Source organism: Mustela putorius, unplaced genomic scaffold (genome assembly GCF_011764305.1).
Source record: "Mustela putorius furo isolate JIRA1106 unplaced genomic scaffold, ASM1176430v1.1 tig00000056_pilon_pilon_pilon, whole genome shotgun sequence".
NCBI classification, from domain to species: Eukaryota; Metazoa; Chordata; class Mammalia; order Carnivora; family Mustelidae; genus Mustela; species Mustela putorius.
In genome coordinates, this window is record NW_025421263.1 from 1404586 (window position 1) to 1421174 (window position 16589).

Here is a 16589-nt window from a genome sequence, read left to right on the forward strand (position 1 = left end):
AATTAATAAATTAATAATACCTGGTGTCTCAGTCAGCTAATGTCCAACTCTTGATTTCAGCTCAGGTTATGATCTCAAGGTTGTGAGACTGAGTGCTATGCTGGGCTCCAGGCTCAGCATCAAGTTTGCTCAAGATTCTCTCTCTCTCTTTCCCTCTCCCTCTGCTCTTCCCCCCACTCATGTTCTCCTTCTTTCTCTCTAATAAATAAATTTTTAAAATCTTTAAAAATAAAAAAATAAATCTTTTAAAATTAAAAAAATAATAATAAATTAATAATAAAATTTGTTCCCTTTTTTCCACTGTAATGTCCTAAAATACTAAAACTATATTTGGGTAACTGAACAGCTTGAGTGATAAAGGCAAGTTCATTACAATAGAATTCTAGCTCTTAAATGTCAAAGATATAAAAGAATTTTTAATTTTCAAAAATACTTTTTTTTTTTTTTAAAGATTTTTTATTTATTTATTTGACAGACAGAGATCACAAGTAGTCAGAGAGTCAGGCAGAGAGAGGGGAGGGAAGCAGGCTCCCTGCTGAGCAGAGAGCCTGATGTGGGACTCGATCCCAGGACCCTGAGATCACGACCCAAGCCGAAGGCAGTGGCTTAACCCACTGAGCCACCCAGGTGCCCCTCAAAAATACTTTTTTAAAGATTTTATTTATTTGAGAGAGACAGAGACAGAGAGCGAGGACATGAGTTGGGGGAGGGGCAGAGGGAGTGAGAGAGGCAGACTCCCTGCTGAGCAGGGAACTGATGCAGGGCTTGATCCCAGGACCCCAAGATCATGACCCAAAGGCAGACACTTAACCGACTGAGCCACCCAGGTGCCCCTAAAAAAGGGATTTTTTAAATGACCATTGGCAACTCCTGATAAAATCAATGACTTGCGGCAACAATGATAAGTGGATGCTAGAACATTAGCAAAAGGCTGTGTCATACATGGCTAAACATGAAAATTAGATTACTAGACATTATGTACTCCGAAATGCCATGAACATGAAATATAAAGACCACTACTAAGTAATCTTGCCAAAGATTACTTAAACCTGAATCTAACTAAACTTTTAGGCTTAACTTTCCACTTACAGGAAACTGGGGCTGGAGGAGCAAGTTAAACAAAAAGAACAGGAAAAAAAATCAGGTAAACTGAGGATGTAACACATTATGCAGGCCAAGTGTTCAGGTTTCTTTAACAACAAAAGAATAGTTAGGGGATGGGGGACTGTTCTAGATGAAGACAGACTTAAGAGATACAATAGTGAAATGCCATTTAAGAACCTCATTTGGGCCAGAATTAAAAGACTCCAACAGTCTGAAGCACTTACAATTACAAATGCTTCAGACATCTGAAAATGAAATTACTGATAATTTTGCTCCACTGATACTGGTACTATAATAACCAAAGAAAAACACTGTATTTTTAGATATACATACAGCAGTACTTAGAGGTGAGCATCAGGGAAACACAAATCAAAACCATGATGAGATACCACCTCACACCTGTCAGAACGGTTAAAATTAACAACACAAGAAAGAGCAGGCACAGGTGAGGATATGAAGAAAGGGGAACCCTCCAGCACTATTTGTCGAAATGCAACCTGGTACAGCCATTCTGGAATACAGTATCAAGGTTCCTCCAAAAAGTGAAAAATATAACTACCCTACAATCCAGCAACTGCACTACTAGGTATTTAATCAAAGAATAAAAAATATAGATTCAAAGAAGTACATACATGCTGATGCTTATAGCAGCATTAACAACAACAGTCAAACTATGGAGAGAGCCCAAATGTCCATCAACAGACGAATAGATAAAGAAGATGGGGTATATATATATACAATGGAATATTAATTGGCCATTTAAAGAAAAAAGAAATCTTGTCATTTGCAATGATGTGGATGGAGTGAGAGTGTATTATGCTAAGTGAAATAAGTCAGTCAAAGAAAGACAAATACCATATGAACTCACTAATACATGGAATTTAAGAAAGAAAGCAGATGAACCAGGGTGCCTGGGTGGCTCAGCCAGTTAAGCATCCAACTCCTGATTTCGGCTCAGATCATGATCTCTGGGTTGTGAGACTGAGCCTGTGTGGGGCTCTGTACTGGACACGGGACCTATTTAAGATTCTCCTCATGTCTGCCTGTGCCCCTCTCCCACACCTTCCCTCTTCCCCCTACACCCCCCAAGACAGATCACATATGGGAAGACAAAAAAGAAAAAAAAGAGAGAGGGAAACACATCATAAGAGACAACAGAGAGCAAACAGGGATGACTGGATGGCTCAGTCAGTTAAGCTGCTGCCTTTGGCCCAGGTCATGATCAAGGGTTCTGGAATCGAGTCTCACACTGAGCTCCTTGCTCAGATCAGCCTGCTTATCTCTCTGCCTCTGCCTGCTTGTGCTCGCTCCCTCTCTCTAACAAATAAATAAATAAATAAAATCTTAAAAAAAAAAAAAAAACAATAGAGAGCAAACTGAGGGTTGATGGAGAATGTGGGGGATGGGCTTGATGGGTGATGGTTATTAAAGAGGGTACTTGTGATGAGCACTGGGTGTTGTATGTAAGTCATGAATCACTGAATTCTACTGCAGAAATCATTACTGCATTGCATGCTAATGAACTAAAATTAACAAATAAAAAGAAGTAATTAGCGGTAAAATGACATGGCATCAGGGATCTGCTTTATTACAGTAACTACAGCTCAAAAGAAATGAAGCTAAAACCGAGTTGATGAGGCTGGAAAATCCTCATGCATGTTAGACCTGGATGTTCAGTTTCAGTCTTACCCTAGCTTTGAGTATGTTTGAAACTTTCACAAGTTTTCTCCATTAAGAAAAACAAAATAAAATTGAGTCGTGAGAATTGACGACATTTGGCACTGAACTTTTTGGAAAAGAGAAGATAATTTCCCACAGAAATAAAAAGTATACGGTGTCTCGGGTCCCAGACTAGAATAGAATGACTTACTTTCTGGCAATCTCTTTGAAAGTAGATTGAAATAATTCTTCCATAACATGTTGCTGTTCCCGACAAAGAATTTCTGTCATCAACTGCAACAATACAGGACTTTGAGATAATTCCAATGCATCTAGAAACTACAAAAAAAAAAAAAATTTTCATGGGTCTTTATCTTTGTTTTGTTCTTAAAAGTACTAATAACAAAATAGAAAATTAAAACTATTTTTCACAGAGAAGTAACAAATGCTAACACTTTTGCAATCTCTGCAGCTACAATGAATGCCTGGCATATAATAATGTTTGCTAAATTTTTGATTTTTTGATTCTTTTGATTTTTTGATTCTTGAGTTTTGATTCTTTTAAGGTTTTGCAAATGTTTTGCCTTCTTACAGCAGTCAGGATCTTCTGAAAGATCTGATTCCAGGTTCTGTAATTCCATGACGATGCACTTTCACTGAGGTCTTTGTCCTCACCATTCCAGGTACTCTAGGGGCTTTTTTATTTTGGACACGTCTTTTCCACACCATCTTCATTGCACAGCCGCTGTTCTAGGCTGTTCATCTAAAGTTCTCTACTCTCCCATTTTCCATCTCACTGTCTGTCTGTTCTACCTTCTAGAAAATATCCTCAATTTTACCTTCTGTTTTGTGAATTTTTTAAAAATTTTGCTTTTATATATTTAATTTCCAAAAGAAGTTATTTGTTCTACTTCATGGACACAATACGTCCTCTCATCTCTGAAGCTACTGTTACAGTTTCTTTAATATTCTCATCTCCCATCTCCCTTCATTGACTCAGTTACCTCTGAGTTCCTTTTTCATGTTGATTTACTTATTTTTAGATTGGAAGCTTCCTTCAAATGTTCAGTGACTGTACTTATGTTTACTTTAGCACATTTACATTAAGAGAAAGTACCGAAGATCTACGTAGAATCTTTGTGGATGCTATAACCATCAGGTAACAGACTGCTTAGGAACAGGATACTTAGATGGCACCTGCATGATGATGTCACCCCATCAATGACCTGCTGATTGCAGGAATGCACCATTCAAGAAAGGTGACTGGCAAGCTAGAGGGAGCATGTACCCTGAGCACTGAGAGTGGAACCACCAAGCTCTTTCCCCTGAAACTACACGCAGATCTCAGCATCAAGGTGTCATAGCTTTGAACTGTTGTCTGTGAACATCTTGTTTTATCTCAATCATCCTGTGCACCTGTTAGCAAGATGTGTCCTTTGGTATCAAAAGGGCCTAAGAGAAGACATTTTTTGGGTCTGGGAATGCTCAAAAAATTCCTGTACAAATTAATGGTAATTGCTTCTTTGCTTTATGCCATTTTGGCTTTAAATGTTCTCACAGAAATGTTCCACTTTTTGGATAGCAGGGAAAACCTGTATGTAGTTGTTATAAATAATAACAATCTAGTATTGTAGAGAAGAAACAATCTATCACCTTGTTTAAGCCACTGATATTTTAGATACCTTCGTCTGTATATTAAATAATATAGGTGATAATCACTAGGTATTTCTCAAATAACCACTACTTTATTCTATTTCTTAGCTCTTTTTGGCATTAATTTTCAAAATTTATATATTATTCATAGAATATTTTACAAGATTTTTCTGTATAAAAGATTTTAATTTAAAATGGGAGCAAATGAATTCCAAAGGATTTAGATACGCATCTACCTCCACAGCTACCCAGCTTTCAAAATGAATTGAACTGAATTCTTAAAGTCACAATATATCTCTGAATCTGTATATTTCACTTACTTCTTTTCATCAAGAAATGTAACAGAAAAACAATCTTTTAATTTCACTTGGTACACTAAAAACTAACCTTTTTCATGCAGTCTACATAATTATTGTACCGCAGAGTTCCCGGGGGAAATTCTTCAGACTTCATAGGGAAATTAGAAACAATAAGATTTTCAAGAACATGCTTAAGGTCCTCAAGACTGTCTCCAGTAAGACTGGTGAAGAATGGAAGAAGAATTACAGCCTGACCCTGTGGGAGCAATGCAGACATATGAAATTGTACTAGTCAGGGCTTACGTATCCTACAGAATAAATAAAATTACTGCTTTCTTAAAGCTTTTCAAATAAAGCAATGTGTAAACTCAATGAATGACTTTAGAATACCTTCTAGATTACACTGAAAACCAATCTGAACACAATACTCTATCTTGGCTTCTACTCTAGAGGCCAGTGGGCCAACTCAGGGCTATACATGTGTAATTAAATAAGACACTGTATGATGATGCTGTGTGATTTCTTCTACAAATATAGACTCTAATAGAGATACACTGGATAAGTTTGGTGTGGAAAGAGCATACTGAATAAACTATGGGATAATTTATAAATATTTCTCACAGAACTAATTCATAACTTTATAACGAGCTAAAAGAACTAGGAGATATTTCCTATCTCCCTTGCATGGCAAAAAGTTCCCTGGCTCCCTCATACAGAGGAATGAGAAATGTGATTAACCACAAAACAGAAAATTCCAAAGAAATATCCTTATGGTCTACTAAAAAGACATCTTTCATTAAGGCCACATTTTATTAGAGCATAAAATCTAACTATTATAGGACTTTAAAATTATAATATTAAGTTCTTGACTCTAGAAGTTACCAAGATATTAAAAATTAACAAGATGTTTATTAATAGAAAAATGATGGAGTATTGGTTTAAATTCTGTCATTCACTAATACATCAATTCTCAAAAAAGCCAATTTGAACTACACATGTGAAAAAACAAATATTAATTCTTCTAAGTATGGGAAACTCATTGTGATTATATTTATCATTTGGAGAGACAAAAAAGAATGCATAGATCAAATAACATGATGCCAGAGGTCTCCTTAAAGGGTAGGAGTGGCTGCATAGTTGAAAAAGACATGCCCACAGATAGATGGCTATTGAGGCTGAGTGACAGGTACACAGGAGTTTTTCTCTACTTTTGAATATATTTGAAATTTTCCATAATAAAAAACAAAACATCACAAACATGTAAAATTATAAAATGGGAAAATAATGGAGAATGTAATATGAAAAAAAAATCTTGTGCATCACTTACCTTTAAATGTAAACCCAACTTTGAATCAGCAAGTAGACTAGAATATGTTGTAAAGACTTCAGGGAATGCACTGTGATTTGTATTAAAGGATACAGATGAATCAATCTAAAGGAGGTGAAATAAAACATGATACATTTCTATATTAACCCTTTAATTTCCATTAACAAATTTTCCAAGTTTTTTAATTTCAGAAATAATCTACAAATTTGTTCCTCGGCTTCAACAGTATTTTAACAATTCTTGTTCTGAAATATTTTAAGTCTATCTGGTAAGACAATGCATGTAAAGACACTAACAAGGTAAAGTACGGGAAGGGATAATGAGTATAATTGATAATAATGGGAAAAGTATAAAATGTAAGATAATCACAGGAAATGTCCACTGAAAATATTTTTTACTTATCAAACCAATGAACTTCTTAAGAAATCTCCATCATATTTTTAAAGATAAAACTTACAGAGTCTAAAACAACTTCTTTTTTAAGGTTTCCCAAGATACCTGCAAAATTTTGGCCAGTAAGGTCAGCACTGCTGTTTTACTTTCAGGAGTAGAATCTTTGGCCCACCAGGAGTCCCACTTCTTCCAGTTGTGCAAAATTGTACTTGCAAGTTTCTGTCCTTGGTATTTCTGGCTGGCTCGATCCCTAAAGCTCTGATCTAACATACCATTCAAAACGGTGCTCACCTGAAATAAATAAGTGTGTGGTACTTGAAGAAAAATTCTCAATAGTAAGACTGGTAGATACAGTAACAAAATCTACTTTCAGATCAAAGTTATTCTTGGAAAATAAAGATGCTATTTCTGTAATAGCTATTTATTTCATAACTCCTCAAATTTGAGAAGAACAACTTATTACGTAAATTTTCCCACAAAAGCACAAGGTGTGGTCTCCTCTATGAAATCATGTTCATCCTATTGCTTCTTTCTTAGTTGGGAGCATTCTCGATGAGAGAAAGAATTAACTCTCCTCTGTAACATATGCACAGAAGCATACACACATGCTTGAACACACATATTTCCTGTTCCACCACCTTTCCAATAGTTGACATCCTAATTTTGGTTAGATTAATATTCAATATTCTTATCATTATGACAATGCAATCATTTTACACAACATTCTGATCTCCCTGAAATATTAACTTGCCTGCTTTCTTTGTTGTTTTCAATGTGCTTATCATTATTTGCCATCACACACTCCTTATTTAATTAATGAAATCACCTTAAGACATCTAAACCCATCAGGAAATCTATCAGCTCCACTTCAGTGGCAACATAGCTCCCACTCTAGAATGTCTTTGATCTCTGCCCTCTGGGTGTCACTTCAGCACCCTCCAGGAGACTGGTCCCCTTCTCTCTGTTTGAGCCAACTTCCCAGATCCAACATCTTCCTCTTTCTTGGCTGACTGATGAGAGTGCACAGGAGATAAGATTCCTTTAGATCTGGCACAACTGAAACACCTGCCTTCATCTCTCACCCATGACTGATAGTCTGGCCAGATTCAGAACTCCCGGTTGGAATCTTCTTTGCTGAAATGTGAAGGAATTTGGTGTATAGTCTTCTAGTGTCCACTCTACAGTTCCAAAGACAAATGGCATCTGATTTCTTGATCCTTAAATGTAATCACGCTGTCTCTTGCAGAAACTTTTTAGAATCTTTTCTTATGGTGAAGCCCCTGTGTTATGAATTTTCAAGAAATCTGTTCCACGTGAGGCTGCTTTCATACACTGTGCTGGATATTCAGTGTCTCTTTTCCATCTGGAAGCTCCAGGCCTTCATTTCTGGGACATTGTTTTGAGGTCTGTCTTTCCCCTGGGAAAGAGGTCCTGGTGATGGAACCTATCAATGGATCCCAAGTTTCATCATGTTTTCTCTACTACTTTCTGTTTTGCCTTTTTACTTTATTCTCTGTGAGAGCTCCTAAATTTTATCTTCCAAAACCATTTCATTTTCAATTTCTGATGCTTATGCTTAATTCCCAAATGTTCCTTTCTTTTAGTGTTCTTTTCAGTAGCAATTCTTATTTTGCCAACAAGCTGTTTTCTCTCATCTCTCTGAGGATCTTTTCTCTTTACATTTCCATCTAATTGAATAGTCTCTGTGTCAAATGGCTTTTTACCTGCCTAACCCTTTTAGAATCCATTTCTTGATGCCTGGTGCTCCCTGGCTATTGGCACATACCAAGAAACTGACTATAAGTACCATGCAGTGGCCAAGGCTCACTGGCAATATGCATCAGTTTAGGTTGGTGGGGCAATGATGACACTTAATCTTTATTTTCTTTTAGACTTGTCAAAATATTCCTATATCCTGCCTGAGGGTATATACCTAACCGACCATATTCTGGGAGCCAAACTGTGGGAAGAGAGCTAAGAGCCTCAAAGTTCAGAATTCAGGGAGGTTTTCACTTAACTTCCTTGTTTCAAAAAGGTATTCCCACACCAAAGATAAACAGAGGATCATAAAGACCATTATGAACAATTATTCATCAAAAATTGGACAACCTAGGACAAAACGGATAAATTCCTAGAAACATGCAACTTACCAGGATTGAATCTCAAAGAAATAATCTGAACAGACTAATTAATAGTAAGGAGGTTGAACCAGTAATCAAAAACCTCTCAACAAACAGAAGTCCAGGACCCGATGGCTTCACTGGTGAATCCTACCAAACATTTAAGGAAGAACTAAGACCAATACTCAAATTCTTCTAAAAAAACTAGAAGACAAGTGGATACTTCCATACTCATTCCATGAGGCCAGCATTTCCCTGATACCAAAACCAGACAAAGAAACTACAAGAAAAGAAAATTACAGGAAAATATCCCTGATGAACATAGATGCAAAACTCCTCAACAAATATCAGCAAATCAAATTCAACAATATGCTAAAAGGATCATATACCATGATCAAGTGGGGTTTTTTGTAGGGATGCCAGGATGGTTCAACATCTGCAAATCAATTAGCATGATATACCACATTAACAAAATAAATGATAAAAATCATAGGGTCATCTTAATAGATGCAGAAAAAATATCTGATAAAATTCAACAATCACTCATGATAAAAACTTAACAAATTGGGTGCATAGGCAACATACTTCAACATAATAAAAGCCACATATGACAAAAGCACAGCTGACATCATACTTGATAGTGAGAAACGGAGAGCTTTTTCCTTACAATCAGGAACAAGAAAAGGATGTCTAGTCTTAGCACTTTTATTCACCATTGTACGGGAAATCCTAGTCATAGCAATCAGAGAAGAAAAAAAAAGCATAAAAAACAGAAGGGAAGAAGTAACACTGTCCATCTGCAGAAGGCACAATATTAAATATAGGAAACCCTGAAGACCACCAAAAAAAAACTATTAAAACTAACCAATAAATTCAATAAAGCTGCGGGACACAAAATCAATTCATAAAAATCCACTGCATTTCTATATACTAATAACCAACTATCAGAAAGTGAAATTAAGAAAATAATCCCATTTATAATTGCACCAAAAAGAATAAAACACCTAGGAATAAATTTAACGAAGGAGATTATAAACCTCTAATGATGAAAACTAGAAGATGCTGATGAAAAAAATTGAGGATACAAATAAATGGAAGGGTATTCTGAGCTCAAGGAATAGAATTATTAATATTGCTAACATGTTAGTATTATCCAAAGCAGTCTACAGATTCAATACAATCCCTATCAAAATTCCAATGGCATTTTTCACTGAAACAGAATAAGCAATCCTAAAATTTGTATGGAACCACAAAAGACCCTGAATAACCAAAGCAGTCTTGGAGAGAACAACAAAGCTGGAGGCATTATGCTTCCTGATTTCATGCTATATTATGTCAAGGTAATCAAAACAATGCAGTACTGGGATAAAAACAGACACATAGATCAGTGGAACAGAATGGAGAATACAGAAATAAACACATGCAAAGAGCCAAGAATACACAATGATGAAGAAAAAGAAGGCAAGAATATACAATGGAGAAAAGATAGTCTCTTCAATAAATGGTATTGGGAAAACTGTATAGCTACATGCTAAAGAATGAAACTTAACACCTATTTCAAACCATACATGGAAATCAACTCAAAATCTATTAAAGGCTTGAACTTAAAACCTGAAGCCATAAAATTCCTTAAGGATAAGCTACTTGACCATTGGCCTTAGCAATGATTTTTTTTTTTTGATTTTACACCAAAAGCAAAGGCAACAGTAGTAATAGATAAGGAGAACTGCATCAAACTAAAAAGCTTCTGTACAGCAAAAGAAATCAATGGCCACAGCCACCAAACTGTGGAAAGAACCAAGATGCCCTTCAACAGACGAATGGATAAGGAAGCTGTGATCCATATACACTATGGAGTATTATGCCTCCATCAGAAAGGATGAATACCCAACTTTTGTAGCAACATGGATGGGACTGAAAGAGATTATGCTGAGTGAAACTAGTCAAGCAGAGAGAGTCTATTATCATATGGTTTCACTTATTTGTGGAGCATAAGAAATAACATGGAGGACTTGGGGAAATGGAGAAGAGAAGGGAGTTGGGGAAAACTGGAGGGGGAGATGAACCCTGAGAGACTATGGACTCTGAAAAATAATCTGAGGGTTTTGAAGGGGCGAGGGGTGGGAGGTTGGCTGAGCCAGGTGGTGGGTATTATGGAGGGCATGTATTGCATGGAGCACTGCGTGTGGTGCATAAACAATGAACTCTGTTTCACTGAAAAGAAATTAAATTAAAAAAAAAAAAAAGAAATCACCAAAAAATGAAAAGGCAAGCTATAAAATGGCAGAAAATATCTATAAATCACGTATGTGATAAGGGGTTAATATTCAAAATATATGAAGGACTCATACAACTCAATAGCAAAAAAAAAAAAAATCAAACTATCTAATTTAAAAATGGGCAGTAGAACTAAATAGACATTTTTCCAAAGAAGACAGTCACAAGGTAAATGAAAAGGTGTTCGACATCACTAATCACCAAGAAAATGCAGATCAAAACCATAGTGAGATATTCTCTCATACCTGTAAGAACAACCAGCACCCAAAAGACAAAGGATGTGAAGAAAAGGGAACTCTTATGCACTGTTGATGGGAATGCAAGCTGTTGCAACCACTATGAAATACAGTGCGGCAGTCCTCCCAAAAATTAAAATCAGAAGTACTATATGGTTTGGCAATTCCATTTCAGGGTTTTAATATGAAGAGAAGGAGATCACTATCTAAAAAATATATCTGCACCCCCATGTTCATTGCAACATTACGTATAATAGTCAAAGACATGGAAACAATCTAAGTGTCCATCAACAGATGAATGAATAAAGAAGATGTGGTTATATACAAATACAATGAAATATTATTTAGCCATTATAAAGAATATTCTGCCAATTGTCACAACACAGATTTGATCCTGACAACATTATGCTAAGTGAAATGGGTCCTACAGAGAAAGATAAATACTGGGTATCATTTATACACAGACTCTAAAAAACCAAACTCATAGAGAACAGACTGGTGGTTGCTAGAGGCAGGAGTTGGGAAGTTGGGCAATATGAATAACAGTGGTCAAAGGTACAAACTCCTGTTGTAAGATAATTAAGTTCTGGAGATATAATATATAGCACAGTGACTAAAGTTATGTATCATATATCTGAAAAGTGTTGACGTGCTTAAAAGTTCTCATTGCGTGGAAAAAATTTTATCTGTACAAGGTGATGAACACTAAACTCACCACAGGAATCATTCTGCATGATTATCAAATTTGATTAAATCAAATCAGCATGTTGTACACCTAAACCTTATAAAATGTTGTATGCCAATTATATCTCCATAAACGTGGAAAAAAGAAAAAGAAGAATACTCATTCATCTGAATGGTTATAAAATAAACAAAATCAGTAGTTTTCTGATATACCACATCCTTGTAAAGAAAATATAAAGTGGGGGAGCCTGGGTGGCTCGGTCATTTAAGTGTCTGACTCTTGATTTCATCTCAGGTCATGATCTCAGGTTCATGAGACTGAGCCCTGTGTCAAGCTCCATGCTCAGCCATGCTGAGCCAGTCTTTCTCTCTTTCTCCAACCCCTTTTGGCTCTTCCCACTTGTTTTCTCTCTCTCTCAAATAAAACTTAAAAAAAAAAAAAAAAAGAAAAGAAAGAAAATAGGGGCGCCTGGGTGGCTCAGTGGTTTAAAGCCTGTGCCTTTGCTCAGGTCATGATCCTGGGGTCCTGGGATGGAGCCTCGCATCCGGTTCTCTGCTTGGCGGGAAGCCTGCTTTCCCCCCTGCCTCTGCCTGCCTCTCTGCCTACTTGTGATCTCTGTCAAATAAATAAATAGATAAAATCTTTTTAAAAAAAGAAAAAGAAAGAAAGAAAAAGAAAATATAAAGGGGAAAGTATTCCATTTACATGTACAACTCAATAGCATCCGTATCTAGAAATGTTCTGAAGAAATGTGCAATAACTAGGAGGAGTCAAGATGGCGGAGAAGTAGCAGGCTGAGACTACTTCAGCTAGCCGGAGATCAGCTAGATAGCTTATCTAAACATTACAAATACCTGAAAATCCATCGGCAGATTGAAGAGAAGAAGAACAGCAATTCTGGAAACAGAAAAACAACCACTTTCTGAAAGGTAGGAGCGGCGGAGACGTGAATCCAAAGCGACAGGAAGATAGACCCCGGGGGGAGGGGCCAGCTCCCGGCAAGCGGCGGAGCAACGGCGCACAAAATCGGGACTTTTAAAAGTCTGTTCCGCTGAGGGACATCGCTCCAGAGGCTAAACTGGGGCGAAGCCCACGGAGGGTCAGCGTGGCCTCAGGTCCTGCAGGGTCACAGAAGGATCGGGGGTGTCTGAGTGTCGCAGAGCTTGCAGGTATTGGAACGGGAAAGCCGGCTACAAAGACAGAGCCGACAGTGAGCTCGCAGCTCGGTGTTACCTTGAACCGGTCGCAGGCTCGGTGAGCTCGGAGCGCGGCCGGAGGTCAGGCAGACAGGAGTAACTGGGCGCTGTTCTCTGAGGGTGCACTGAGGAGTGGGGTCCTGGGCTCTCGGCTCCTCCGGGCCGGAGACCAGGAGGCCGCCATTTGTATTCCCGTCCTCTGGAACTCTACGGAAAGGGCTCAGGGAACAAAAGCTCCTGAAAGCAAATCCGAGCGAATTACTCACCCTGGCCCCTGCTAAGGGCGGTGCAATTCCGCCTGGGGCAAAGACACTTGAGAATCACTACAACAGGCCCCTCCCCCAGAAGATCAACAAGAAATCCAGCCAAGACCAAGTTCACCTACCAAGGAGTGAGGTTTCAATACCAAGGAGAGCAGGAGAATTCCAGAGGAGGAAAAAGCAAAGCATGGAACTCATGGCTTTTTCCCTGTGATTTTTTTTAGTCTTGCAGTTAATTTAATTTTTTTCTTTTTCATTTTTTGTTTTTTTTCTCGCCTTCTGGTAAAATATTTTTTTTAACTTTTACCTTTTTCTTTTTTAATGTTTTTTTAACCAGTTTATCTAAAATATATATTTTTCTTTTTTATATTTTTCTTATTTTTCTTTTTTTTAAAATTCTTTTCTTTTTTTTTTCTTTCTTCTTTTTGAACCTCTTTTTATCCCCTTTCTGCCCCCTCACGATTTGGGATCTCTTCTAATTTGGTTAAAGCATATTTTCCTGGGGTTGTTGCCACCCTTTTAGTATTTTACTTGCTCCTTCATATACTCTTATCTGGACAAAATGACAAGAAGGAAAAATTCAACGCAAAAAAAAGAACAAGAGGCATTACAAAGGCTAGGGACCTAATTAATACAGACATTGGTAATATGTCAGATCTAGAGTTTAGAATGACAATTCTCAAGGTTCTAGCCGGGCTCGAAAAAGGCATGGAAGATATTAGAGAAACCCTCTCGAGAGATATAAAAGCCCTTTCTGGAGAAATAAAAGAACTAAAATCTAACCAAGTTGAAATCAAAAAAGCTATTAATGAGGTGCAATCAAAAACGGAGGCTCTCACTGCTAGGATAAATGAGGCAGAAGAAAGAATTAGTGCTATAGAAGACCAAATGACAGAGAATAAAGAAACTGAGCAAAAGAGGGACAAACAGCTACTGGACCACGAAGGGAGGATTTGAGAGATAAGTGACACCATAAGACAAAACAACATTAGAATAATTGGGATTCCATAAGAAGAAGAAAGAGAGAGGGGAGCAGAACATATACTGGAGAGAATTATTGGGGAGAATTTCCCCAATATGGAAAAGGGAACAAGCATCAAAATTCAGGAGGTTCAGAGAACGCCCCTCAAAATCATTAAGAATAGGCCCACACCCCGTCACCTAATAGTAAAATTTACAAGTCTCAGTGACAAAGAGAAAATCCTGAAAGCAGCCCGGGAAAAGAAGTCTGTAACATACAATGGTAAAAATATTAGATTGGCAGCTGACTTATCCACAGAGACCTGGCAGGCCAGAAACAGCTGGCATGATATTTTCAGAGCACTAAAAGAGAAAAACATGCAGCCAAGAATACTATATCCAGCTAGGCTATCATTGAAAATAGAAGGAGAGATTAAAAGCTTCCAGGACAAACAAAAACTGAAAGAATTTGCAAACACCAAACCAGCTCTACAGGAAATATTGAAAGGGGTCCTCTAAGCAAAGAGAGAGCCTACAAGTGGTAGATCAGAAAGGAACAGAGACCATATACAGTAACAGTCACCTTACAGGCAATACAATGGCACTAAATTCATATAGTTACCCTGAATGTTAATGGGCTAAATGCCCCTGTCAAAAGACACAGGGTATCAGAATGGATAAAAAAACAAAACCCATCTATATGTTGCCTCCAAGAAACTCATTTTAAGCCCGAAGACACCTCCAGATTTAAAGGGAGGGGGTGGAAATGAATTTACCATGCTAATGGACATCAGAAGAAAGCAGGAGTGGCAATCCTTATATCATATCAATTAGATTTTAAGCCAAAGACTATAATAAGAGATGAGGAAGGACACTATATCATACTCAAAGGGTCTGTCCAACAAGAAGATCTAACAATTTTAAATATCTATGCCCCTAACGTGGGAGCAGCCAACTATATAAACCAATTAATAACAAAATCAAAGAAACACATATACAATTATACAATAATAGTGGGGGACTTTAACACTCCCCTCGCTGAAATGGACAGATCATCCAAGCAAAAGATCAGCAAGGAAATAAAGGCCTTAAACGACACACTGGACCAGATGGACATCACAGATATATTCAGAACATTTCATCCCAAAGCAACAGAATACACATTCTTCTCTAGTACACATGGAACATTCTCCAGAATAGATCACATCCTTGGTCCTAAATCAGGACTCAACCAGTATCAAAAGACTGGGATCATTCCCTGCATATATTCAGACCACAATGCTCTGAAGCTAGAACTCAACCACAAAAGGAAGTTTGAAAAGAACCCAAATACATGGAGACTAAACAGCATCCTTCTAAGGAATGAATGGGTCAACCGGGAAATTAAAGAAGAATTGAAAAAAATCATGGAAACAAATGATAATGAAAATACAATGGTTCAAAATCTGTGGGATACAACAAAGGCAGTCCTGAGAGGAAAATATAAAGCGGTTCAAGACTTTCTCAAGGAACAAGAAAGGTCTCAGGTACACAACCTAACCCTACACCTAAAGGAACTAGAGAAAGAACAAGAAAGAAACCCTAAGCCCAGCAGGAGAAGAGAAATCATAAAGATCAGAGCAGAAATCAATGAAATAGGAACGAAAAAGACAATAGAACAAATCAACGAAACTAGGAGCTGGTTCTTTGAAAGAATTAATAAAATTGATAAACCCCTGGCCCGACTTATCAAAAAGAAAAGAGAAAGGACCCAAATAAATAAAATCATGAATGAAAGAGGAGAGATCACAACTAACACCCAAGAAATACAAACTATTATAAGAACATACTATGAGCAACTCTATGCCAATAAATTTGACAATCTGGAAGAAATGGATGCATTCCTAGAAACATATAAACTACCACAACTGAACCAGGAAGAAATAGAAAGCCTGAACAGACCCATAACCAGTAAGGGGATTGAAACAGTCATTAAAAATCTCCAAACAAACAAAAGCCCAGGGCTGGGCGGCTTCCCGGGGGAATTCTACCAAACATTTAAAGAAGAACTAACTCCTATTCTCCTGAAACTGTTCCAAAAAATTGAAATGGAAGGAAAACTTCCAAACTCATTTTATGAGGCCAGCATCACCTTGATCCCAAAGCCAGACAAGGATCCCATCAAAAAAGAGAGCTATAGACCAATATCCTTGATGAACACAGATGCGAAAATTCTCAACAAAATACTAGCCAATAGGATTCAACAGTACATTAAAAGGATTATTCACCACGACCAAGTGGGATTTATTCCAGGGCTCCAAGGTTGGTTCAACATCCGCAAATCAGTCAATGTGATACAACACATCAATAAAAGAAAGAACAAGAACCATATGATACTCTCATTGATGCTGAAAAAGCATTTGACAAAGTACAGCATCCCT

General features: G+C 37.4%; 1 protein-coding gene across 7 annotated transcripts in view; it reads right to left on the bottom strand.

Annotated features, from left to right (window-relative positions):
- The window catches only part of PRKDC (protein kinase, DNA-activated, catalytic subunit), a 249288-nt gene that overhangs the window by 138584 nt on the left and 94115 nt on the right, over nucleotides 1–16589 (bottom strand). For all 7 annotated transcript variants that reach the window (XR_006607272.1, XM_045081811.1, XM_045081746.1 and 4 more), the window contains 4 exons: nucleotides 6541–6726; nucleotides 6043–6147; nucleotides 4804–4971; nucleotides 2975–3102 (listed from right to left, as the gene is read on the bottom strand). Coding sequence is in view for 6 of the 7 variants with exons in the window: in XM_045081811.1 (XP_044937746.1) it covers nucleotides 2975–3102; nucleotides 4804–4971; nucleotides 6043–6147; nucleotides 6541–6726 (587 nt within the window). In the remaining variant the exon portion in view is untranslated. The remainder of the gene's footprint in view (nucleotides 1–2974; nucleotides 3103–4803; nucleotides 4972–6042; nucleotides 6148–6540; nucleotides 6727–16589) is intronic.